General features: G+C 40.0%; 2 protein-coding genes across 2 annotated transcripts; both read right to left on the reverse strand.

Annotated features, from left to right (window-relative positions):
* Positions 1-1,921: 1,921 nt before the first annotated feature.
* On the reverse strand, positions 1,922-8,593 carry OR52K1 (olfactory receptor family 52 subfamily K member 1). Its single transcript, XM_005578939.3, has 2 exons — positions 8,581-8,593; positions 1,922-2,814 (listed from the first exon to the last, which is right to left on the reverse strand). Exons 1-2 carry the CDS (start codon positions 8,591-8,593, stop codon positions 1,922-1,924), a joined length of 906 nt encoding a protein of 301 aa, XP_005578996.3.
* Positions 8,594-23,944: 15,351 nt separating this feature from the next.
* Positions 23,945-24,882, reverse strand: LOC102128333 (olfactory receptor 52K2-like). Its single transcript, XM_015436041.3, is given in 3 exon segments — positions 23,945-23,978; positions 23,980-24,195; positions 24,197-24,882. Coding segments are annotated over 3 exon segments (936 nt in total).
* Positions 24,883-27,166: the final 2,284 nt, after the last annotated feature.

Genomic DNA, 27,166 nt, shown 5'->3' on the forward strand with positions numbered 1-27,166 from the left:
CAGTGTCTGTTGTTCCTCTTTGTGTCCATGTGTTCTCATTATTTAGTTCCCACTTATAAGTGAGAACATGTGGTATTTTATTTTTCTATTCCCCTTTTAGTATGCAAAGAATAATTGCCTCTAGCTCCATCCATGTTTCTGCAAAGGACATGATCTCATTCTTTTTGACGGCTGCATAGTATTCCATGATGCATATGTATCACATTTTCTTTATCCAGTCAACTGTTGATATGCCTTTAGGTTGATTCTGTGTCTTTGCTATTGTGAATAGTGCTGCAGTGAACATACACATACATGTTATCTTTATGGTAGAACAACTTAGGTTCCTTTGGGTACATACCTGGTAAAGGACCACTCGGTCAAATGGTATTTCTGTTTTTAGGTCTTTGAGGAATTGCCCACTGCTTTCCATAATGGGTGAAATAATTTACACTCCTACAAGCAGTATATAAGTGTTTCCTTTTCTCCACAACCTCACCAGCATCTGTTATTTTTTTATACACTTTCTGATTCTTGAAGTGCATTTCAGGGCTACTCAAATTTCATTGGCCAAATCAAGTTACACGGCAAAGTTTAAAATTGGTGGAGTGAAGGAAATATCCTACCCCTGATAGGACAGGAGACTAAATATCGGTGGACAATAATACGGTCTACCACAACTACAATCATGTGTAACTAGTCATGCATTGCTTAATGATGGGGATACATTCTGAGAAATGTGTCCTTAGGTGATTTTATCAACCTATGAACATCATAGAGTGTATTTACACAAACTAGATGGTATCGCCTACTATATACCTAAGCTATATGGTATAGCCTGTTGTTCCTAGGCTACAAACCCAATATTGTAGGCAATTGTAACACAATAAGTATTTGTGTATTTAAACAGAAAAATAGCTAATGGATACTAGGCTTAATACTTGGGTGATGAAATAATCTGTACAACAAAACCCCCACAACATGGGTTTACCTAGATAACAAACCTGTACATGTAACTTAAAAGTTTAAAAAAATACAGTATATATATGGTACTATAATATTATGCAATTACCATCATATAGGTGACCCATCACTGACCAAAACTTCATTATGCAGTGTGTGACTGTATTCTATTTTCTTATTTTCAGAAGTCTCAGCTTCAAGAGGGAATGGTGTTATTTCTGTTTTCATGGTCCATAGTTCAAAGATGGTATTCAGCTCTTCTATCCATTCATTTAATAAATATTACTAAGTATTTTGGAAGCAAAGGACATGCATGTGAAAAGCTAGATACAGGATAATATAAATTGATAAAAAGGAACATCAGAAGACTCTTTTGATAAGTGTTCACTAAAAGAATTGGCCATGTCTATCAGGAAGGAAGTAAAAAAGGAATTGACTTAATGGAAGAAATATATCTACTTATAAATGGAGCTAACTGTAGAAATAAAATTGGGAAATAGTAGGCTATAAAAATAGTGGCAAAGGGTGGAGGGTACTTGTCAGAAAAGACATAGGGGTAATTTTAGTACTAAAAGGAATAATGGTTTTGGGGTCACAAAGTTTGTGGTTCATTTCCTCACTCATACCTGGATAAAGAAGTCACCTGTTTGGGTGACTCAGCTGTTTGGGCCAATCTCAGCCAATATTCCTACTGTCTTTCACCTAGATTACAATATCACTTTGAGAGGTCTGTCTTCCTTAGCCATGTGATGAGTCTATGACAATGGGAAGGTCAAACCTCTACTATCAGACCAGACTATAGGTGCACTCCTGGTTTGACCTGACTCATAGATCTGTGAGGAATGAAACCTCATTTGCCTTGTCATACTAGAGAATTGTCAAAGACATTCAGCAATTTTCCTATTTAGATTTTTCCTCTCAACCCCAATCCAGCATTCTCATTACTTGACCCAGGGGCTAAAAAAAGAGAACTATCCATCTACATGTTCTTTCTCTGGAATAGACTGAGCATATAATCACGAATCTGCTTGGTCTTGACTCCATAGATGATAGGATTGATCATGGGTGGGAAAAGGAGATAGAAAATAGCAAGGAGTATGTGGACGTGAGGGGCAGCACGGCGGGCTACACGGTGCATAACTGAAGAGATGACTACCGGAGTGTAGGTGGACAGGATGGCACCTATGTGAGACACGCATGTCCCAAATGCCTTGTAGCGGGACTCCTGAGAGGCAAGCTGGAGAACTGCCTGAAGGATGAAGACATAAGACAGGATAACAAAGAGCAGGTCCAACACCACAATAAACATGGCCACAGCAATGCCATAGATATTGTTGAAGCTGGTGTCCCCACATGCCAGCCTCACCACAGCCATGTGTTCACAGTAGCAATGGGCAATCACTGGGCCTCGGCAGTAGTGGAAGTGTCTCAGCAGGAAGGGGAGTGGAGTCATTAGTGTCACAGCCCGGACCACAGCAGCCATGCCAATCTTGGCGATGAGGGACCCAGTCAGGACGGTGGTATAGTGCAGTGGCTTGCAGATGGCCACATAGCGGTCAAAGGCCATGGCCAGCAGCACTGCTGACTCCATGATGGAGAAGGAGTGAAGGAAGAACATCTGGACCAGACAGGCAAAGAAGCTGATCTCCCGATCCCTGAACCAGAATATGGCAAGCATTTTGGGCAGCGCTGTAGAAGAAAGAACCAAGTCAATGGTTGCCAACATGGCCAGAAAGAGATACATGGGCTCATGGAGGGCTGCATCAGCCCGGATAATGAAGAGAAGGGTACAGTTTCCCAGCAGGGCCAGAGTATAAGCAAAGCAGAAGGGGATGGAGATCCAGACATGCAGGTGTTCCAAACCAGGAATTCCTACCAACAAAAAGGTAGCTGGATGTGTTGAGGTGATATTAGAGGGAAGCATGGCTCCCAGAAAATCTCCTTGTCAATTTTTACAGGGCTTCTTCACCTTCTATATATACTTTCTATAATATATATGATTAGAGTTCAACCTATTATATTCCACCTGCAAAGATTACCTCTTGTTTCCACTGCTAGACTTCAAATAAAATAACCTAGCAGCCTTCATAGACATGGAGAAGCATAATCCATATTTTCTACCCTCAAAGAAATTTGAATCTCATTGAGTAGATAGAATATTAAATATCCATAGAATTGATATCCCAAGACAACTTTCATAAAGGAATGGAGTATAAGTAGTGTTTTCTGTGTTCTTGGTGATGCCATGAATACCTTGAAAAAAGAAGTGAAAATATGTTTAAGTCAATTCATTTCTTTAGCACATACATTGGTACCATTCTACCTTTCAGTTGAGCTAAATTCCCAAATGCAAGAGCCAATTTTCTCTCCTGAAATCTCAGTTGAGTCCATGTATAAGTCAAACCCTTCGGTTTCTAATGCCCAAATTAATCACACAATCTGCATATTTTCCCTAAAACTACTTTATTTGATATGGTTGCTACTAGCCATATGTCACTATGTAAACTTAAATTTATATTTAATAAATTAATTTCACATTTATGCAAAAACACTTTTCATGTGCTCAATAGCCACATGTGACTAGTGACTACCAAGAATATTTCCATCATTGTAGAAATTTCTGTTTAAGACCACTGCTCTACAGTATATCTTTCACATCTTCTCAATACTCATAGGTCTCCGTAAATACAGCCATGCTGCAAGCATATTGAGAAAATGAAAGGTCCTTTTTTGGTTCTCCATTGAAATTCATGTTAAACTCCCTGTGCATGTTACTCTCCCTCCATCTGTCTTCCAGTTCCTTCTTTTCGTCACAGGACAATTCTCTCTCATCTTTAGCAAGACTGACTTCTGACTTCCAAATGTCCTTCTTGTTAATAATTTTTCACCTTTTTATCTTGTTCTGGTCATTTTTCTTTTTTCAGATCCTTAAACACTGGAGTTACCCAGTTTTTATCAAGATTGTTATTATAAAATTATAAAATATATATTTATACAAAATATAAAATATAGGATCCACTTAAAGAGGTTCTTATGAGAATTAAATGAGATAACGCTCTTCAAACACTTACTAGTTACAGAACAAAGTAAATACTGAAAATAAAAACTTGGTCTCTTTTTAAAAAAAAACCTATTGGGAAATGTAATTGCTCAAAGATATTATAGCTAATAGTGTCAGACAGCCATATTTAGTCCTTCTTTCTACTGATTCCAATGTCCTAAGTAACTAGGCTTTTTGTTTCCATCTAGATGCCCTATATGCAACCTGCATCCAGCATAACCAGACTGAAAACTAACTTCCTTCTATAAGATTTAGAAAATGTTTAGAATCTAAAGTTACTGGCTGAAATCATGACTGCCACATATTCTAGTGGCAGACCTTGCACAAATAACTTATGTACTAGTTTGTTTCCTTCTCTGTTAATGGGAAATAGCACTGAACTACCTTTACCTGAGGGGTATAGGGAAGTTAAGTGTAATTATGTATAAAATCATTTTGTATAATTTCTTAGTGTGCAGAGCTTTGTCATTTATATTTCTCTTCTGTAGAACTGTTACTTTTTAAAAAATTATTTGTTGATTAAATCTACCATGACATTAAATCCTCCTCCTTTCAGTCAAACCTCTGCTTTTCTTTATAGCAAAGCATGTAGAAATGTCTACAATGTCTACAAATGTCTACAACTCTCTCAAGGATAATTGGTTTTGAAACGTATCAGTCTGGATTTTATTCCCATTACAAACCAAAAATTCCTTTTACTGTGACAATCAATGACCTCCATGATGATGGTGCCCTTATCACTTACCTGGCTTCATGCAACTGGACCTCTGAGCAACTTTTTTCTGAATTGACCACTCTCCTGCTTAAAACTCATTTTTCTCTTGTGTACCACCATATTTCCATTTCTCAGCTCCAGCTTCTGCCCTAACTGTAAGTATTGCATTTTGACAGTTCTCAAGCATGATATTTTCAAATTTTATATCCATGTCATTCAGAAAATATATCAATTAAATTTAATGACAACTATTTAAATATTTTCACTGAATGGGCTAAGGAAAAATTCATGAACAAAATAGATGGATCCCTTAGTAGAATAAGTTTGCTACAGGTTGGGGAAGGATAATAAAAGGACATCATGATTAAATTACATATTACACACAGTTTCATTGTTGTGATTTAAAAACCAAGGAACAGGGCAATTATGATAGGCATTTCATGATAGAGAGCAGGAGAAGTTGAAATTTGAAATAAGCTCATTATAGACCTCATTGGAAAATAAATTTGAGAAAAATTGAATGAGGTGAGGAAATACTTCACTTCACTTCCTTAAATGTCAGAAACTAAAATTTCATGCCAGTGGCATATACAGAACAATTATACAGTGAACAAGAATAGGATGAAGGAGTGGAACAGGAGAGAGAATATGGATCCAAAGTTGCCTTACTGAGATGGATAATCCAATTCCACATGAAGAACCATAGAGAAGGAACCAAAGAATTGTCCACTCTAGACACAGAAGAGGGGAACTTTTATCCACTGGCTTCCACACCCCATGGGTCAAGGATGACCCAAGGAGTGTAGATTTCCTTGCATTTTCAGGTCCATACATGCACCAGAATGACTGAATGAGATCCCTGAGGTGCCCATGCAATAAAGCAGAGAAACTCTGGGGTGGGATGCAGCTGAGTAAGGTGCTATCAACCTACACCTACACTCAAATGGTTCCCACAATAATGGCTACAACAATAAGGAGGGATGACAGGACTTGAGAAGACCATAATAGATTTGGAATATAGGAGTCACCCAGGAGAAAGGAACAGTCTAAGAAAATGGAACAGCCAGAGAAAATGCCCTAAGACATAAAAACCCTGGTATTCAAATATCAGGAGGCAGCCAGCACAGGTAGGATGAAGCAAATGAGCAAGAGAATCGGGTCAGAACAGCGGGGCCAGATCACACAGGGTCCCATAGGCCTTTGTGGACTTTGCAAAAGTTCCTCATTTCTCTCAGAATCAAAGACATTGTTTTCAGCAGAGAAGAGATATATTAGACTTACACTTTTAAACTTTTCCCTGGCATCTATGATGGACAATAGCACAAAGAGGAAAGGGTAGAATTGGGGGAAAGTACCAGGAAACTATTGCAGGAATCCAGGGAAGGGAGAACATTGACTCAGTATCAAGGTAGCAGTGTATGTAGTGGGAAGTAATAGGATTGTGGATATATTTTTTAAATGTGTCAATGGTATTTTTGACAAGTTAGATATAGGAAGTGAGACAACAGGGAGTTGAAGATGACACCCTTATTTTTGGCATAAACAACTGACAGGAGCTGCTCCCAATTGAGATGGGAAAAGCATGAAAGGAGGAGCTCAAGACTTCAATTTTGAACATGGTGAGTTTGAGATATCAGAAATTCAAGTGAATATGGTAATACATATAGAAAATAGATCATATTTAAAGCCATGAAACTGTTTGAGATCACCCAGATAGTAAACGTTCAGAGAAAAGAGAACCAGAGAACCTGGAACTGAATCCCAACATTAAGAATGGATGGGAGAGGAGTTGGGGCACATTGAGACATTCGCAAGGGAAACTGACAGTGGAAACTATTAAGATAGAAACATTCCCAAGTAATGTACTATCTCAGTATATAGACTATAGTTTATTAACAAGGGGATTATTACCATGTAAAATGCTACTGATGAGTCAAAGAATTTGAAAACACAATTGGCCTTGTGTTTAGAATTGCACAAGAGGATTGGATACCTTGATAAAAGCAATTTTGCTAGAATAGAGACAGGCAAAGCCTGACTTGACTGAGTTAGAGTAGATAAGAGGGGAATTGAAGTCTGTTAACATGGCTAACTTTTTTGAGGAATTTGGAAGCAAAGGATGGCAAGTAAATAGGGCACTGGCTAAAATGGAAAGCGAAGCCAACTGTGTGTGTGTGTGTGTGTGTGTGTGTGTGTGCGCGCATGTCTGTGTGTGTGTTTGTTTTTTAGAACAGAATTATCATGTCTTTAGCTGAAGAAAATTATCCAATAGTGAGGAAAACTTGAAACTTAGGAGAAGAAAGAGAATACTGCTCCTGAAAAGACCTTGAATAATGCATCTTTCCAGGTGGTCTACTTGTTGACCACTGAGAATGTAAACGTATCCTGAAACAAACACAAATTTACATACCTTACATTCCTTGTAAGCTCCAGACTAGAATATCCAACTCCATACTTGATATCCCCACATATTTGCCTCACAGATATGTCAAACCTGTCATGCCTGAGGCAGAAATCATGACTACTTCTCTTCTTGTGCTACCCATATCTCAGAACATAACATCCTGCCCAACCAGTTGCTCAACCTAGAATCAAGTCATCCTGGATTCTTCCCTTTTCTTCCTGCACCGTATTTAATCATCAGCAATCACCACTGGATCATCCTACATGGTAAATCTCCACGTTGCCCATTGCATTTCCAACACCCTTCCAACACCATCATCCTTGTTCGGGCCACAGCATCTCTCAGCAACTACTGCTACAAAAGAATCCTAACAGGCATACAAAGTTCCACTTTGTTCTCCAATATTTATCCTTCAACAATTACCCACAATATCATGAAGTGAAGGGACTGGGGTTAGGAAACTCTACCTATTTCCTTCTGTAAACCCAGCCTCTAACATACATAGGTGTGGAGCATTTCACTAAATAAAATATGACTACTAGACTACTGGAAGACATATCTGTCAGACTACTACTCCCCTCATGTGATTTAAGCTGAGTTTGGGTTGTCTTCTCATTTAAAATGCATCCAGGATGGAAGTTCTAAGCATCCCAATTACAATACTCTGTTACCTGCACCAGAATAAAATTATCTTCTTAATGGAAAATACTATTTTAAATATTCATAATGTTTGTGCATTTTTGTTAGGAACAAGCACTTATGACAACAGTCATTTTTATTTTCAAGTACGTATCAGTACCTAGAAACATGTCTGGCATCTAAGAAACTCTTCTAAAATACTGTGAAATAATCCCACAAACCTGCTGCACCTTTATCTTATCTCAATATGTATTTTCCACAAATGCCACGTTTTACTTATCTGAGTCTCCATGTCCCCCTAGATTCCTCCATTCAACTCTTGAACATCACTAACCACCCTGTGAGCTATCTACTTACCTTCATACAAGAAAAAAAAAGGCATCTCCTCTATCAGATTTCTTCTTGAAAAGACAGATTTACAGTTTGTAAATCTTATTTCCTTTGAAGTCCATCTAAAACCAGCTCCTCAGAATGAAGGACTCAGAGTAGGAGTGTGAATGGAGCCAGTCTTCTTCCCCTAATATCCAGAAACTAAGACCTCCTCCGTAGTGCAAGTTTTGTCCAAACTGTTCATTGTTTTCAGAACTAAGATGTCCATGCTCAAAGGACTTCTATTTCTCCTTAAAAGGGGCCTCCATATTTGGAATGGACTCAGTTAATACTGATATCTATTTGGTTGCCTATACCTTTATCTTAAAAGGATATCAGAATGATAGATCTGAAAATTTTAGAACCACACAAGGAAGGATAATCACATAATCAAGGTACTTCAAGACTCTGCTTCTGGTAGAAGAACCTCAAAGAAAACGTGTTTCTTACCTTTCCCTGCCATCTGTCTAGTTCAGGCCCCATTTTCTTCCTCTTGACTAATGCAGAAGCCATTTAATTGGAATGGGGGCATTTGCAGGGGTTAGGAAAAGCCATGACAGGAGGTGAGAAGTGACAGATCCAAACTGGAATAATCAGCTAAGACTTCTTGGAGATGGCCCACAGTGTTTCACATGGGAAGGAAGCAGGCATCCTCTGTGGTGGGAAGAGCATCTGGAGTTTGTGCACCAATCATTTGGGTGGGACTATCAAGACTTCTGTTCCCTCTGTTGAAGGACCAGAGTAGAAGCAATAACAGGGTTAGAGAGCTGATGCCTAAGATCAGGACTGGCTGTGGGAAGAAATTGAGTGCCCCCAACCTTCCTGCTCACCCCCACCTTCCTGCTCACCCCCACCTTCCTGCTCACCCCCACCTTCCTGCTCACCCCCACCTTCCTGCTCACCCCCACCTTCCTGCTCACCCCCACCTTCCTGCTCACCCCCACAATGTCATTTGTTTCCTATTTCCCTGAGTTGCAGCTCTGTCCACAGTCCTCAGTCTGACTTTCAATCCTGGGCCCTTTTCATTAGCTTCATGCAGCACCAGTGCTGCCTTCCTCTTTCAGTCTAAGGAGTCTTAGAAAGAGGAAGCTGGGAAGGGAGCAGCTGGCTTTAATCCTCACCAGCCTCTGCCCTTCTCCCAAAAGACTGAGGAAGCAGAAACTGCTGCACTTGAGCAGAGTCCTCAGAGACATCTCTGGCCTCCTCTCTCTGGGTTTACACAAGGGCACTCCCCTGACCCAAGGACTGTATCCTTGTTTCCTGTAGCCCATGCCTCCTCCCCAGCCAGTGGCACTGAGTTGTGTCTACCAGGGATCATACCCTACTTGCCAGAGGCTTTGAGCATTTCAGGTGGAGCCGGCTTGTGTCTTGGTGTTTGCTGTGCCTCTCTTTACCATCATTCTTAGTGTCTTCTAAGAAAGCCAACCTCATCAGAAAATATACACTGCAGGCAACTCCTCTCAGAATTGACTCGAAAGGGCAGGAAGTCCAGCCTGACCAGGCCAAGGTCATCCATTAGGCATTTTATTTTGCATTCATATTTCATATTGGCCTGAGATATGTGTTAATAACCAGCTCATGACCTTGATATATGACAACTCTCTGATCCCTGATCTATTTTTCTTGTCTCTAAGGTAGAGATAACTTTTACAATATTTTCTAACTCACAAGGATAGGATAGGAGGATCTAAGTAAATAAACAAGAAGCCACTATGAATGTGATTCCTTATTAACAATTAGGAAATTACCCAATCATCTATAAATGATAAAGGGTGATCTTTCTACTACAACTGACTTAATGTGTGCTATTTTTCAAGGACCTGAGAAGATGCTTTTCACTAGAGTTCTCCATGGATTTTGTCTACCCTAATTCCCCATAATTTTTAAAAGCAATCTCAGAACCCTGTAACTCAGTCATATCCACTCCCTTCCCACACAGGTATCCTAGAACTAACTTCCCCTTCTATAACAGTTGGCCCTCAAGGGTGTGGACTCAGCCCTCCTCCATGATAAGTCTGATCTTTTGGGATACTAGGATAAAGTGGAATTCCTACACAGTACATTTAAAGTTGCAGCCTAAATTAACCATGTACAGCCAGGCCAAGGGGATACAGCCTATACGAAAAGCACCTCACCAAAACCTAATACGGCAAAAGCCAGATAAAAGCCAGACAAGAGCCAGATAGAATAGACAGGGATTTTGTGAACAAAGCACCTTACTTTGCCCCCAACTGCATTCTGAGTGAGTTATCCTGTCATCATAGGAGCAGGATAAGAAGCACACGGAGTGGGGGAGTGGGCAGTGGGGCCATTGGCTCAAACTGTGCTGGAGATAACTACTGGAATATTGGAACACTTTTGACTGTGTTTAATTCATTGACATCCTCCCCACCCTGCCTTTTCTTTTGTAAAATCTAGATTCTTTTACATTTGTATGCATATTTGCTTTGGTGTTCCTCAATCCCTCCAGCTTTTTCATGTTTCCATTGGATCATTTTTTTTTCTGCCTGAAAAACTACTTTTATTTTTGCTTTTATTACAGGCCTTATAGTGACACATTCCATCAACTTTTGCTCGTTTGTGAAATTCTGTTAGTCGTCTTTGTTTGTGAAAGATGACTCACGTCCTGGGCCTGAGTCTAAAATTCTATTTAAATTTGAATAGATTTTTAAATGGGTAATTTTTCTTTCATCCACTTTAGTATCTTAATCATATTCTGCCTTCACTTGCTTTTTTTGGAGTCAAGTATCTATTAATATCAGTCTTATTGTTGATCCTGTGAATATAATGTGCCCTACCCCACCTTGGTCGTGCTCTTTTTTTTTTTTTCAATTAGCTGTGATGTGATCACACAGAACATTGTAGGCCATTGTATCCGTCCGTTCTCACACTGCTATGAAGAACTACCTGAGACTGGGTAATTTTATGGAGAAAAGAGGTTTGATTGACTCACAGTTCTGCAGGCTGTACAGAAGCATGGCTGGGAGGCCTCAGGAAACTTACAATCATGGCGGAAGATGAAGGGGAAGCAAGCAGGTCTTACCAGAGTGGAGCAGGAAAAAGAGAAGGGGGGTGGTGCCACACACTTTTAAACAGAACATCAAGGGGGAAATCTGCCCCCATGATCCAATCACCTCTCACCAGGTCCCCTCCTCTGACATGTGGGGATTATAATTCAAGATGAGATTTGGGTAGGGACACAGAGCCAAACCATATCAACCATGTAAGGATTTTACTTTGCAAAGATTCATAATTTCTCTCAGAATAAAAACCAAAGTTGAGCGGTGAATTGACATTATTTGACATATGTTTTTAAAATATTGCTTCTGACTTAATGGGAACAGCACAAGATGATGAGAATGAAAGCAGAGAAAGGATTACGGATGCTGTTATAGGCATCCAGAGAGAAGATGGTGTTTCCAAATCAATGTGTTAATCATATATATGGAGAGAAATCAGATATATCAGATTTTATATCTATTTTTTAAGTGCCAGTGGGAATTCCTGAAAAATTAGCTCTAGGCTGTGAGAGAAAAAGAAATCAAAGATAACACCAAGACTTCTGACTTGAAGAACACATAGGTGGGAAGGTGTTGTGAGGGTTGCTAGGCAGAACAGGATCCTATACTCAAGCATTGATCCTACTTTAAGGATGACATGCAGCTCTGTGTCCTAGCTTGGAATGTTGGGATGACCTAGTTATTGAGTGATTAGAAGTACTGCATCTAGGCCCAGATGACTGCATCAAGTTTCCTTTATCCTAATCTTGCATTCTATGTATGAGTATAAAATTATATGTGCCTGTAGGCTACTCATATTTCTTATTCATGTTTTGATTGTGTGCTAAACTCAAATGAGCTCATACAGAAGGTAATTTTCCTTTTACTATTTGTGAACTAATCCTGGCTGTGCTAATGTTATATTGATATATTACCTGTCTATGGGATCCTTATACTACTGGACTTGTTCTGGGAACAAAATTATTTCTCCACTAGGGATAGATATGACCTGAAGGATGATGTTATTCCTTGTATAAGTCAATGGGAGAATAAGATTTCTCTTGTTGGAAATAGCTTTTTTAATTCATGCTCTTTTCTGTATTTGTTTATATGTGGTTACAACTTAGTGTTTATTTTTTAACTGCCCATCTGCCCCAACTATTCTCAGATGAAATAATCAAGAGGTGCTGACTACATGGGGCATTTGTCTTTGTGTCCAAGGGATTTATGGGAGCAGTGATGGAATATAACGAGAAGCAAGAGTGCAGGTTCTTGCAATACCCTTGTCTCCTGCACAGCTTCCAACCTTCTACACCACACCTGAAAAATGCTTGGAGATTCTGTTTCAAAGATAACTAATATAGAGAGAGATAGAGATGCTTCCCAAATAGTAGTCTCTGAGGAAACAATGAAAGGGGTCACAAAAAAGAAGTACAAGAATGCATTTGTGGAAGATGATATATGAAAATACACTTGTTGAGAGATCCGCTGTTAGTCTGATGGGCTTCCCTTTGTGGGCAACCCTACCTTTCTCTCTGGCTGCCCTTAACATTTTTTCCTTCATTTCAACTTTGGTGAATCTGACAATTGTGTGTCTTGGAGTTGCTCTTCTCCAGGAGTATCTTTGTGGCGTTCTCTGTATTTCCTGAATTAGAATGTTGGCCTGCCTTACTAGGTTGGGGAAGTTCTCCTGGATGATATCCTGAAGAGTGTTTTCCAACTTGGTTCCATTTTCCCCCTCACTTTCAGGCACCCCAATCTGACATAGATTTGGTCTTTTCACATAATCCCATACTTCTTGAAGGCTTTGTTCATTTCTTTTTCCTCTTTTTTCTTTAGACTTCTCTTCTCACTTCATTTCATTCATTTGATCCTCAAATGCTGATACTCTTTCTTCCAGTTGATCGAGTCGGTTACTGAAGCTTGTGCATTTGTCATGTATTTCTCGTGTCATGGTTTTTATCTCTGTCAGTTCATTTATGGCCTTCTCTGCATTGATTATTCTAGTTATCCATTCTTCCATTCTTTTTTCAAGATTTTTAGTTTCTTTGCACTGGGTATGTAATTCCTCCTTTAGCTCTGAGAAGTTTGATGGACTGAAGCCGTCTTCTCTCAACTCATCAAAGTCATTCTCTGTCCAACTTTGATCCATTGCTGATGATGAGCTGCATTCCTTTGGAGGGGGAGATGCGCTCTTAATTTTTGAATTTCCAGCTTTTCTCTCCTGCTTTTTCCCCATCTTTGTGATTTCATCTGCATTTGGTCTTTGATGATGGTGATGTACTGATGGGGTTTTGGTGTGGGTGTCCTTTCTGTTTGTTAGTTTTCCTTCTAACAGTCAGGACCTTCAGCTACAGGTCTGTTGGAGATTACTTGAGGTCCACTCCAGACCCTGTTTGCCTGGGTATCAGCAGTGGAGACTGCAGAAGATAGAATATTGCTGAACAACGAGTGTTCCTGTCTGATTCTTGCTCTGGCAGCTTCGTCTCAGGGGTGTACCCTGCCATGTGAGTTGTGGGATGTCGGTCTGCACCTAGTGGGGGATGTCTCCCAGTTAGGCTACTCAGGGGTCAGGGACCCACTTGAGCAGGCAGTCTGTCCATTCTCAGATCTCAACCTCTATGTTGGGAGATCCACTGCTCTCTTGGAAGCTGTCAGACAGGGTCATTTGCATCTGAAGAGGTTTCTGCTGCTTTTTGTTTAGCTATGCCCTCTCCCCAGAGGTGGAGTCTACAGAAACAGGCAGGCCTCCTTGAGCTGCTGTGGGCTCCACCCAGTTTGAGCTTCCTGGCAGCTTTGTTTACCTACTTAAGCCTTAGCAATCGCAGGCGACCCTCCCCCAGCCTCGCTGCTGCCTTGCAGTTAGATCACCAACTGCTGTACTAGCAATGAGGGAGGCTCCATGGGCATGGGACCCTCCCAGCCAGGTATGAGATATAATCTCCTGGTGTGCTGTTTGCTAAGACTGTTGGTAAAGCGCAGTATTAGGGTGGGAGTTACCCAATTTTCCAGGTGTTGTGTGTCTCAGTTCCCCTGGCTAGGAAGAGGGATTCCCTTCCCCCTTGCACTTCCCAGTTGAGGAAATGCCTCACCCTGCTTCAGCTCTCACTGGTCGGGCTGCACCAGCTGACCAGTGCTGATTGTCTGGCACTCCCCAGTGAAATGAACCCAGTACCACAGTTGAAAATGCAGAAATCACCCATCTTCTGTGTCGCTCGTGCTGGGAGCTAGAGACTGGAGCTGTTCCTCCTCGGCAGAAACTCTACAAGCTAGAAGAGAATGGGGGCCAATATTCAACATTCTTAAAGAATTTTCAACCCAGAATTTCATATCCAGCCAAACTAAGTTTCATAAGTGAAGGAGAAATAAAATCCTTTACAGATAAGCAAATGCTTAGAGATTTTGTCACCACCAGGCCTGCCCTACAAGAGACCCTGAAGGAAGCACTAAACATGGAAATGAACAGCCGGTACCAGCCATTGCAAAAACATGCCAAAATGTAAAGACTATCAATGCTAGGAAGAAACTACATCAACTAACAAGCAAAAAAACCAGCTAATATCACAATGACAGGATCAAGTTCATACATAACAATATTAACCTTAAATGTAAATGGTCTAAATGGTCAAATTAAAAGATACAGACTGGCAAATTGGATAAACAGTCAAGACCCATCAGTTTGCTGTATTCAGGAGACCCATCTCACATGCAGAGACACACATAGGCTCAAAATAAAGGGATGGAGGAAGATCTACCAAGGAAATGCAGAACAAAAAAAAAAGCAGGGGTTGCAAGCCTAGTCTCTGATAAAACAGACTTTAAACCATCAAAGATCAAAAGAGACAAAGAAGGCCATTACATAATGGTAAAGGGATCAATTCAACAGGAAGAGCTAACTATCCTAAATATATATGCACCCAATACAGGAGCACCCAGATTCATAAAGCAAGTCCTTAGAGACTTACAAAGAGACTTAGACTCCCATACAATAATAATGGGAGACTTCAACACCCCACTGTCAACATTAGACAGATCAACGAGACAGAAAGTTAACAAGGATATCCAGGAATTAAACCCAACTCTGTACCAAGCAGACCTAATAGACATCTACAGAACTCTCCACTCCAAATCAACAGAACATACGTTCTTCTCAGGACCACATCGCACTTATTCCAAAATTGACCACATAGTTGGAAGTAAAGCACTCCTCAGCAAATGTACAAGAACAGAAATTATAACAAACTGTCTCTCAGACCACAGTGCAATCAAACTAGAACTCAGGACTAAGAAACTCAATCAAAACCGCTCAACTACATGGAAACTGAACAACCTGCTCCTGAAGGACTACTGGGTACATAACGAAATGAAGACAGAAATAAAGATGTTCTTTGAAACCAATGAGAACAAAGATACAACATACCAGAATCTCTGGGACACATTTAAAGCAGTGTGTAGAGGGAAATTTATAGCACTAAATGCCCATAAGAGAAAGCAGGAAAGATATAAAGTTGATACTCTAACATCACAATTAAAAGAATTAGAGAAGCATTGAATCTATAAATAACCTTGGGCAGTATGGCCATTTTCACGATATTGATTCTTCCTATCCATGAGCATGGTATGTTCTTCCATTTGTTTGTGTCCTCTTTTATTTCACTGAGCAATCCCCATCAAGCTACCAACGAGTTTCTTCACAGAATTGGAAAAAACTGCTTTAAAGTTCATATGGAACCAAAAAAGAGCCCGCATCTCCAAGACAATCCTAAGTCAAAAGAACAAAGCTGGAGGCATCACGCTACCTGGCTTCAAACTATACTACAAGGCTACAGTAACCAAAACAGCATGGTACTGGTACCAAAACAGAGATATAGACCAATGGAACAGAACAGAGTCCTCAGAAATAATACCACACATCTACAGCCATCTGATCTTTGACAAACCTGAGAGAAACAAGAAATGGGGAAAGGATTCCCTATTTAATAAATGGTGCTGGGAAAATTGGCTAGCCATAAGTAGAAAGCTGAAACTGGATCCTTTCCTTACTCCTTATATGAAAATTAATTCAAGATGGATTAGAGACTTAAATGTTAGACCTAATACCATAAAAACCCTAGAAGAAAACCTAGGTAGTACCATTCAGGACATAGGCATGGGCAAAGACTTCATGTCTAAAACACCAAAAGCAATGGCATCAAAAGCCAAAATTGACAAATGGGATCTAATTAAACTAAAGAACTTCTGCACAGCAAAAGAAACTACCATCAGAGTGAACAGGCAACCTACAGAATGGGAGAAAATTTTTGCAATCTACTCATCTGACAAAGGGCTAATATCCAGAACCTACAAAGAACTCAAACAAATTTACAAGAAAAAAACAACCCCATCAAAAAGTGGGCAAAGGATATGAACAGACATTTCTCAAAAGAAGACATTCATACAGCCAACAGACACATGAAAAAATGCTCATCATCACTGGCCATCAGAGAAATGCAAATCAAAACCACAATGAGATACCATCTCACACCAGTTAGAATGGCAATCATTAAAAAGTCAAGAAACAACAGGTGCTGGAGAGGATGTGGCACTGTTGGTGGGATTGAAAACTAGTTCAACCATTATGGAAAAAAGTATGGCGATTCCTCAAGGATCTAGAACTAGATGTACCATATGACCCAGCCATCCCATTACTGGGTATATACCCAAAGGATTATAAATCATGCTGCTATAAAGACACATGCACACGTATGTTTATTGCGGCACTATTCACAATAGCAAAGACTTGGAATCAACCCAAATGTCCATCAGTGACAGACTGGATTAAGAAAATGTGGCACATATACACCATGGAATACTATGCAGCCATAAAAAAGGATGAGTCTGTGTCCTTTGTAGGGACATGGATGCAGCTGGAAACCATCATTCTTAGCAAACTATCACAAGAACAGAAAACCAAACACCGCATGTTCTCACTCATAGGTGGGAACTGAACAATGAGATCACTTGGACTGCAGAAGGGGAACATCACACACCGGGGCCTATCATGGGGAGGGGGGAGGGGGGAGGGATTGCATTGGGAGTTATACCTGATGTAAATGACGAGTTGATGGGTGCTGATGAGTTGATGGGTGCAGCACAGCAACATGGCACAAGTATACACATGTAACAAACCTGCACGTTATGCACATGTACCCTAGAACTTAAAGTATAATAATAATTTAAAAAATAGTGATAAAAAAAAAAGAATTAGAGAAGCAAGAGCAAACACATTCAAAAGCTAGTAGAAGGCAAGAAATAACTAAGATCAGAGCAGAACTGAAGGAGATAGAGACACAAAAAAACCCTCCAAAAAATCAATGAATCCAGGAGCTGGTTTTTTGAAAAGATAAACAAAATTGATAGACTCCTAGCAAGACTAATAAAGAAGAAAAGAGAGAAGAATCAAATCGATGCAATAAAAAATGATAAAGGGGATATCACCACCGACCCCACAGAAATACAAACTACCATCAGAGAATACTATAAACACCTCTACACAAATAAACTGGAAAATCTAGAAGAAATGGATAATTTCCTGGACACTTACACTCTCCCAAGACTAAACCAGGACAAAGTTGAATCCCTGAATAGACCAATAGCAGGCTCTGAAATTGAGGCAATAATTAATAGCCTACCAACCAAAAAAAGTCCAGGACCAGACAAATTCACAGCTGAATTCTACCAGAGGTACAAGAAGGAGCTACTACCATTCCTTCTGAAACTATTCCAATCAATAGAAAAAGAGGAAATCCTCCCTAACTCATTTTATGAGGCCAACATCATCCTGATACCAAAGCCTGGCAGAAACACAACAAAAAAGAGAATTTTAGACCAATATCCCTGATTAACATCGATGCAGAAATCCTCAATAAAATACTGGCAAACTGAATCCAGCAGCACATCAAAAAGCTTATCCACCATGATCAAGTGGGCTTCATCCTTGGGATGCAAGGCTGGTTCAACATACGCAAATCAATAAACGTAATCCAGCATATAAACAGAACCAAAGACAAAAACCACATGATTATCTCAATAGATGCAGAAAAGGCCTTTGACAAAATTAAACAGCCCTTCATGCTAAAAACACTCAATAAATTCGGTATTGATGGAACGTATCTCAAAATAATAAGAGCTATTTATGACAAACCCACAACCAATATCATACTGAATGGGCAAAAACTGGAAGAATTCCCTTTGAAAACTGGCACAAGACAGGGATGCCCTCTCTCACCACTCCTATTCAACCTAGTGTTGGAAGTTCTGGCTAGGGCAATCAGGCAAGAGAAAGAAATCAAGGGTATTCAGTTAGGAAAAGAAGAAGTCAAATTGTCCCTGTTTGCAGATGACATGATTGTATATTTAGAAAACCCCACTGTCTCAGCCCAAAATCTCCTTAAGCTGATAAGCAACTTCAGCAAAGTCTCAGGATACAAAATCAATGTGCAAAAATCACAAGCATTCTTATACACCAGTAACAGACAGAGAGCCAAATCAGGAATGAACTTCCATTCACAAATGCTTCAAAGAGAATAAAATACCTAGGAATTCAACTTACAAGGGATGTGAAGGACCTCTTCAAGGAGAACTACAAACCACTGCTCAGTGAAATAAAAGAGGACACAAACAAATGGAAGAACATACCATGCTCATGGATAGGAAGAATCAATATTGTGAAAATGGCCATACTGCCCAAGGTAATTTATAGATTCAGTGCCATCCCCCATCAAGCTACCAATGACTTTCTTCACAGAATTGGAAAAAACTGCTTTAAAGTTCATATGGAACCAAAAAAGAGCCCGCATTGCCAAGACAATCCTAAGTCAAAAGAACAAAGCTGGAGGCATCATGCTACCTGACTTTAAACTATACTACAAGGCTACAGTAACCAAAACAGAATGGTACTGGTAACAAAACAGAGATATAGACTAATGGAACAGAACACAGGCCTCATAAATAACACCATACATCTACAACCATCTGATCTTTGACAAACCTGAGAGAAACAAGAAATGGGGAAAGGATTCCCTATTTAATAAATGGTGCTGGGAAAATTGGCTAGCCATAAGTAGAAAGCTGAAACTGGATCCTTTCCTTACTCCTTATGCAAAAATTAATTCAAGATGGATTAGAGACTTAAATGTTAGACCTAATACCATAAAAACCCTAGAAGAAAACCTAGGGAATACCATTCAGGACATAGGCATGGGCAAGGACTTCATGTCTAAAACACCAAAATCAATGGCAGCAAAAGCCAAAATTGACAAATGGGATCTAATTAAACTAAAGAACTTCTGCACAGCAAAAGAAACTACCATCAGAGTGAACAGGCAACCTACAGAATGGGAGAAAATTTTTGCAATCTACTCACCTGACAAAGGGCTAATATCCAGAACCTACAAAGGACTCAAACAAATTTACAAGAAAAAAACAAACAACCCCATCAAAAAGTGGGCAAAGGATATGAACAGACATCTCTCAAAAGAAGACATTCATACAGCCAACAGACACATGAAAAAATGCTCATCATCACTGGCCAACAGAGAAATGCAAATCAAAACCACAATGAGATACCATCTCACACCAGTTAGAATGGCAATCATTAAAAAGTCAGGAAACAACAGGTGCTGGGAGGATGTGGAGAAATAGGAACACTTTTACACTGTTGGTGGGACTATCAACTAGTTCAACCATTATGGAAAACAGTATGGCGATTCCTCAAGGATCTCGAACTAGAAATACCATATGACCCAGCCATCCCATTACTGGGTATATACCCAAAGGATTATAAGTCATGCTGCTATAAAGACACATGCACACATATTTTTATTGCGGCACTATTCACAATAGCAAAGACTTGGAATCCACCCAAATGTCCATCAGTGACAGACTGGATTAAGAAAATGTGGCACATATACACCATGGAATACTATGCAGCCATAAAAAAGGATGAGTTTGTGTCCTTTGTGGGGACATGGATGCAGGTGGAAACCATCATTCTCAGCAAACTATCACAAGAACAGAAAACCAAACACCGCATATTCTCACTCACAGGTGGGAACTGAACAATGAGATCACTTTGACTGCGGAAGGGGAACATCACACACCGGGGCCTATCATGGGGAGGGGGTGCTGATGAGTTGATGGATGCAGCACACCAACATGGCACAAGTATACATATGTAACAAACCTGCACGTTGTGCACATGTACCCTACAACTTAAAGAATAATAATAATAATAATAAAAGAAAATATACTTGTTTTCTAGACTATAATAACAAAATACCACAGACTGGATGGTTTCAATACAGAAACCTACTTTCTGGATTCTGGAAGCTAGATGTTCAAGTTAAGGTGTGGCATGGTTGATTCCTTTTGAGGCCTCTCTCCTTGGCTTGGACATTATCATCCTCTCCTTGTGACTTTTCTTATATGGATACCTGTTGTATTAGATTGAGTCCCATCCTAATAACTTCATTTTAACTTAATTAACCTCTTTGAAGACCTTATCTCCAAACACAGTCATATTACTCTGAGATATTAGGGTTTAGGGTTTCAACATATGAGTTTACAAAAGGGGGACACAATTCAGCTCATAACACCCTACCTTCTGGCTCTCTAAAGTCTAGTCCTTCCCACAGGCAAAATACAAGCATCCCCAAAGTGTTAACCCCATTCCAGGGGTGAACTGTAAATCCAAAATCTCATCTAAATGTAATATCTAAATCACTTATATGTGACACTCAGGTATGAATCCATCCTGAGGCAAAATTTCCCTCCAGCTATAAACCTGTGAAACAAGACAAGCTACCCGTGACCAGAATATAATGGTAGAACAGGCTAAGGGTAGGCATTTCCATTCCAAAAGGGAGAAATCCGAATAAAAGTGTCATGAGTCACAAATAAGTCTAAAACCTAGCAGGGCAAATTACACTTGATTTAAGGCTCAGAATAATCCTTTTTGACTCAATGGACAGCAGCCCCAACCCCTCAGTCCTGGGTTAGAGGTACCCTGGCCTTCTGAAACCAATGGGCTGGGTCTGCCCTCTGGGACCAAGGAAGAGGCAGCCTAACCTCCTGGGTCTGTGTCTTTTGTGCTTGTGGTGGCAGTGGTAGTCCTGCCAACCTCTGAACCACCTCAGGGTATGTTTTCCCTTTTCTTGAAGGATAATGCATGTTTGCAGCTAAATAGCTCTATTGACCCATCCTCTAGAATCCCAGAAGTCCAGCTACCTTCTTTCATGTCATCCTAACTCTGTTCATTTCTGCTGCTAATAAAATTCTCAAAAAACATGTTGGTCTCTGATGCAATTCATGGTGTCCAAATTATCAGATAAAAGGGATTCCCATGAGTCTTTCCTGCATAGCCCCATCTCTATTCCTGGCTTCTGCTGAGATGGCTGACTGTATCCATAAATACATGCCTAATCATTTTTTTAAAAATTGGCACATATTAATTGTACATATTTAGAGGGTACATGCAATATTTCCATACATGTATACAACTGGTAATGATCAAATCAGGGTAATCAATTGGATATCATCTATCACCTCAAATATTTATCATTTCATTGTGTTGAACATTCAAAATCCACTCCTCTGGCTGTTTTGAAATCTATACTAAATTATTAACTATAGCCATTCCAGTGTGCTATAGAATACTAGAACTTATTCCTTCTACCTAAGTGCAATTTTCTACCCATTAACCAACTCCTCCCTATACCCTCTTCCCTCCTACTCTTCCCACCCTCTGGTAACCACTCTTCTAGTCTCTACTTCTGTAACATCAACTTCTTTACCTCCCTAATATGAGTGGGACCATCCAGTATTTGTCATTCTGTGCTGGTTTATTTCATTTAATGTACCTAATCTTTTTAGAAAATGGTTGTCCAGCCACACCCTTGATATTCTTTCCAAATTACACTTACTTATTGTAATATGGATATGCTGAGAATTTTTCAAATCTTTAATTCCCAATTCCTTTTTGCTTAAATTCTTCTCCAACTTATCTCTCTTCTCTCTCATCTTATAAGCAACAAGAACAAACTGGGTCACAATTTCAGCACTTTGCTTAGAAATCTGCTCAGCTAAATATCCAAGTTCATTACTTACAAGTTCTACTTTCCACAAAGCACTAGAACACAATGTGTCCAAGTTCTTTTTCATTTGATAACACAGATCATCTTTCTTCCAGTTCCTCCTTCCTAAGACCTCAGTAAAAGCATCTTTAATATTCATATTTCTACCTACAATCTCTTCAAAGAAATCTTAGCCTTTTTTAACATGCACCTCAAAACTTTTTCAGCTTCAACCCATTACTCAGTTTCCAAGCAACTTCCACATTTTTAGGTATTAGTTACAGTAGCACCCTACTTCCTGGTGCCAAAAGCAGTTTTCTAGGGCTTCTATAAGAGGTAAATACAAACTGGGTGGCCTAATAAACAGAAATTTATTTCTTCACAGTTCTGGAAGATAGAAGTCCAAGATCCAAGCAGAATTGGTTGCTACTGAGACCTCTCTTCTTGGCTTGTACATGGCCATCTTTCTGTATCTTTACATGGTCTTCACTCCGTGTCTGTGTACAAATTTTCTTTTATGTAGACACCAGTCATATTAGATTAAGGTCGATCCTAATCACCTCATTTTAACTGAAGTATTACTTTACAGACCTTATCCCCAAATACAGTCACATTCTGAAGTGCTGGGTGTTACGATTTTAACATATAAATTGGAAACGGGAACAAAATTCAACTCGTAAGATAGGGTGTGAGAGAGCATCAGAGGTGCAGTTCTCAGGATTAATATTAAGGGAATTCTTGAGTACCTAAGTTTGCATGAAATAGAACAAAACCTAAGTCGATATGCCCACATCTCATCTTCTTTGACTTCTCATATTTCTTCTATGCTGGGCCTTGGCATGGTGAGTTTAGAGAGCACAAACCATTGGAATTATTCCATCCTCTGTCTGAAGACATAAACATAAGTCCAGCATCCCTTTAACAGTCTGTGTCCCTAGCTGATAGCATAGACTTGGCTAGATTATTACATAAGTAAACAATTCATTCTTGTTGAAAACATAAGATACATCTATGCACAAAGAAAGACTTGTGTGATAGACAAAATGTCAGAGGATATGGTTTTTCTTCAAAGTATTTAATGAGATGGATTGGCCATGAGGATAAGGAGGTAAAGAGAAGTCAAAGAATACAGACTGGTTTAGTTGAAGAAATAACCTTCTAACAAGCAGAGCTGTCTAACTTGGAATAAATAGGCCTAAAGGATGCACGTGTACCAGGACTGACAGTGTTTAGGTAGAGTCTAGGGATCAACTGTTAAAGCAGAATTCCTGCACTGGATGGAGTAAGGGTCCTAACTCAGGAATCTGAGTGGATAATTCACCAAATTTCCAATGAGTCAGAGATAGAAATTCAGATTTTTCACAGCCTTCTCTTAAGCAAATGAACTTGGAAGCATCTTTGTGTCCTTCAGCAAAGTCACCATGAGGCCAGAGGGTCAAGACTGTCAAGTTTACTGACAGGAGTCAGGGTTCTGTGAGGAGACAGCACAGTCACCAGGTTCAATCCAGAGGCTACCAGAGGGCAAAGATCCACAAATTCTAAACAGACTGTTGGCACTGAGCTTCAGGACATCATTTATTCTTTTCATAATACAAGAAAAGAACTAAACATGGAGTCTAGCAGCCTTCTACTCTCATCACAGCCCTGGCCCACTACAGTATTCACTGTGCCCCATTCTTTTTCCACTTATCCCTCACTCTCTATTCACACATCCTTTCTCAGGAATACTCCCAAGACTGTCACAGATCTGCTTGGTCTTAACACTATAGATGATGGGATTGACCACGGGTGGGAAGAGCAGATAGAAATTGGCGAGGAGAATGTGGACGTGTGAGGCAGCACGGCAGGCCACACGGTGCATGACTGAAGCGATGACCACAGGTGTGTAGAAGGCTAGGATGGCACCTATGTGAGAGACACATGTCCCAAATGCTTTATAGCAGACCTCCTGAGAGTTGTAGAACTGCCTGAAGGATAAATATATAAGATAGGATGATAAAGAATAGCTCTAACACTCCAATAAACATGGCCACAGCAATGCCATAGATATTGTTGAAGCTGGTGTCCCCACACACCAGCCTCACCACAGCCATGTGTTCACAGTAACAGTGGGCAATCACTGGGCCTTGGAAGTAGTAGAAGTGTCTCAGCAGGAAGGGGAGTGGAGTCATTAGTGTCACAGCCCAGGCCACAGCAGCCATGCCAATCTTGGTGATGAGGGACCCAGTCAGGATGGTGGTATAGTGCAGTGGCTTGCAGATAGCCACATAGTAGTCAAAGGCCATGGCCAGCAGCACTGCTGACTCCATGATGGAGAAGGAGTGTAGAAAGAACATCTGGGCCAGACAGGCAAAGAAGTTGATCTCCCAATCCCTGAACCAGAATATGGCAAGCATTTTGGGGAGTGTTGAGGAGGAAAGGACCAGGTCGATGGCTGCCAACATGGCCAGAAAGAGGTACATGGGCTCATGGAGGGCTGCATCAGCCTGAATGATGAGAAGAAGGGTGCAGTTTCCAAGCAGGGCCGGTGTATATGCTGAGCAGAAGGGGATGGAGATCCAGATGTGCAGGTGCTCCAGGCCTGGAATCCCCATCAATAAGAAGGCAGCTGGATGTGTTGAGGTGATATTGGAGGCTGACATGGCTCCCGGGAATTCTCTTCCTCCTTATCTGCTTCCACAGGGCCCTTCCAGAGAATATTCAGTATCAGCAGAATTACAATACTCACATTCAAGCTCTGATCATTCCTGTGAGAAGATTAGCTCTTATCCCCGTTTTTAGACATTAAAAGAAATTAGAAAATAATCCTATGTATCATGAAATATTATGCATGATCCTTGCCCTTAAAGTGCTTATAAAATCACTGGGTGCTCAGGACATTTAATTCCAATAAAGCTAGTATTACAAAGCAGGCTTATTGAGAAATCAAGTGGAGGAAGAGCCTTTTGTGGTCTGCATGTGGCCAAAAGCAACTTTGTAAAGAATATAGATTGCTGCTCAATTCAAATCATACCCATAAACATTTACCATCACTGTCTTCCTATTGCCTTCCAACTCAAACTACACTCCCAATTATGAAATGTCAATCTTGGTCATATGAAAAATAAATGTAGTTAGCACTTTCTAATAATTTACTTCCCTACAAGTTCTTTAGATTTTTTTTCTGGGGGGGATTTCATAGGTCCTTATTTGATACTCAGAAATCCCTCCAACTAAAGCCCTACCTCCAGGTAACTTGAGAACACGAGAAGCCCTTTTGTTGTTCTCTTTCGCCTGACTGCAGTTTAACCTTCATCTCTACATGCTTCTTCCTTCCTGGCCTTCACGACATTCAGAAGAAGAGATGCCCCACACTCACCTTTTTGCAAGACTGACCTATTCCCCTCACACTATTTTTCCATCTGGGGTCCTTATATTCTTTTTCCACCTTTTGTTGTCATTTCCCTTGAAAATGTTTAAACATTTCCTTCCAATATTTTTGATCTGTGCCACATTTTTTTTCAGTTCCTGCCTAAAAACTTTCCTTTGAGGATTTTGAGATCTTTTAAAACACTTAGCACAAATCTGAAACAGAGTGCTCAGTAAATGTGGACACTTATGAATTGAGAAAACAAAAGATTAAGTCACTAACAATCAGAACAGTTGGAAAATGTCAAAGATGAAACTTGAGCTTTGAGAACTCTGGTTTGCTGCCTCCCAATCCAATGTCTTAAATCACTACACTCTTCTGCTTCTACCTCATTGCTTCCTAAGAAGTGTAAATCCAGTATATTCAACTTAACAGAAATATAACTCAAACTCATTACCATGATATAGGAAAAAATTAGAATCTAAACACTTGGGTTTAAGTAATGATTGAGCTATCAGCCTACCAATAGAAACTAGTATTAATCACTGAAATTTTTTAAGATTTAGGCTCCTCACCTATAGATGAAGGCATAACCATATCTTCCATGACAACTTTACTGCTTCATTGTGAGGAAACATAAAATCATGAGAAGAGTCCCTGTAAACTGTAAAGCATTGTAAAACTGTTATTTGTCATTACAATATTCCCCCTCCCACTCAGATCTGCCCCTTTTAAAAAAATGTTTTTCTTGACATCAGCACAATCCTGCATTCCTTGGCCTTATATCTCCCTTCATCTAACACTCCTCAACTGTTTTCCCTCACGGCAACATTTGTTGAAAAAGTTGAGTAATTCATTCTCTACTTCCTCATCTCTTAATTTTAAATCCCTTCCAATCTAGCTCCCATCTCCTCTACTCCCCTTATATGATCTTATCATTGCTTATTTATTCCCCCTCCCTTCTTTTTTCTTCTCTTTTTGTTCCCCTTTTATTCTCATACTTCTCTAGGTGCTCTCTTAGGTGGTAAAAATGCCAAGAGAAACCAATATTCAGGAAATGCTCAAATGTATAACTTCTACTCTGAGTTACCAACTAGCATATCCTACTTCCCACTGGATAGCTCCACTTCGAGGTCTCACAGGCATCTCAGATGAAATAGGGCCAAAACAGAAATCTCTCTCCACAAACTCTTTCCTCTCCATGACTTGCCCATCTCAGTATGTATTATTACCATCCATCCCATAGCTAGGTCAAAAACCCAGGGGGTAATCCTTGATTCAGTCCCCTTCCTCATCCTTTATATCCAATTTCAAAAGGCAAGTGTGATCAACCTATAATATATTCCAGTCCCTACTCTTTTTTGTGTGCCTTGCCAAGCACTGTTATTTAAGTCACCATCATCTTTCATCTGGACTACAAAAGTCTCCTAACTCTTCTCAGCGGTATGGAATCTTGTACCCTCTAAAATAATTCATTCTCTGTACTGCAACCAAAAAGGCCATTTAAGAAGGCAAGTTCTATCATGTGAGGCCTTCACTAAAGCCTTCATGGGCTACCATTGTACTTAGGATGGAAT

Source organism: Macaca fascicularis, chromosome 14, assembly GCF_037993035.2.
Source record: "Macaca fascicularis isolate 582-1 chromosome 14, T2T-MFA8v1.1".
Taxonomy (NCBI): domain Eukaryota; kingdom Metazoa; phylum Chordata; class Mammalia; order Primates; family Cercopithecidae; genus Macaca; species Macaca fascicularis.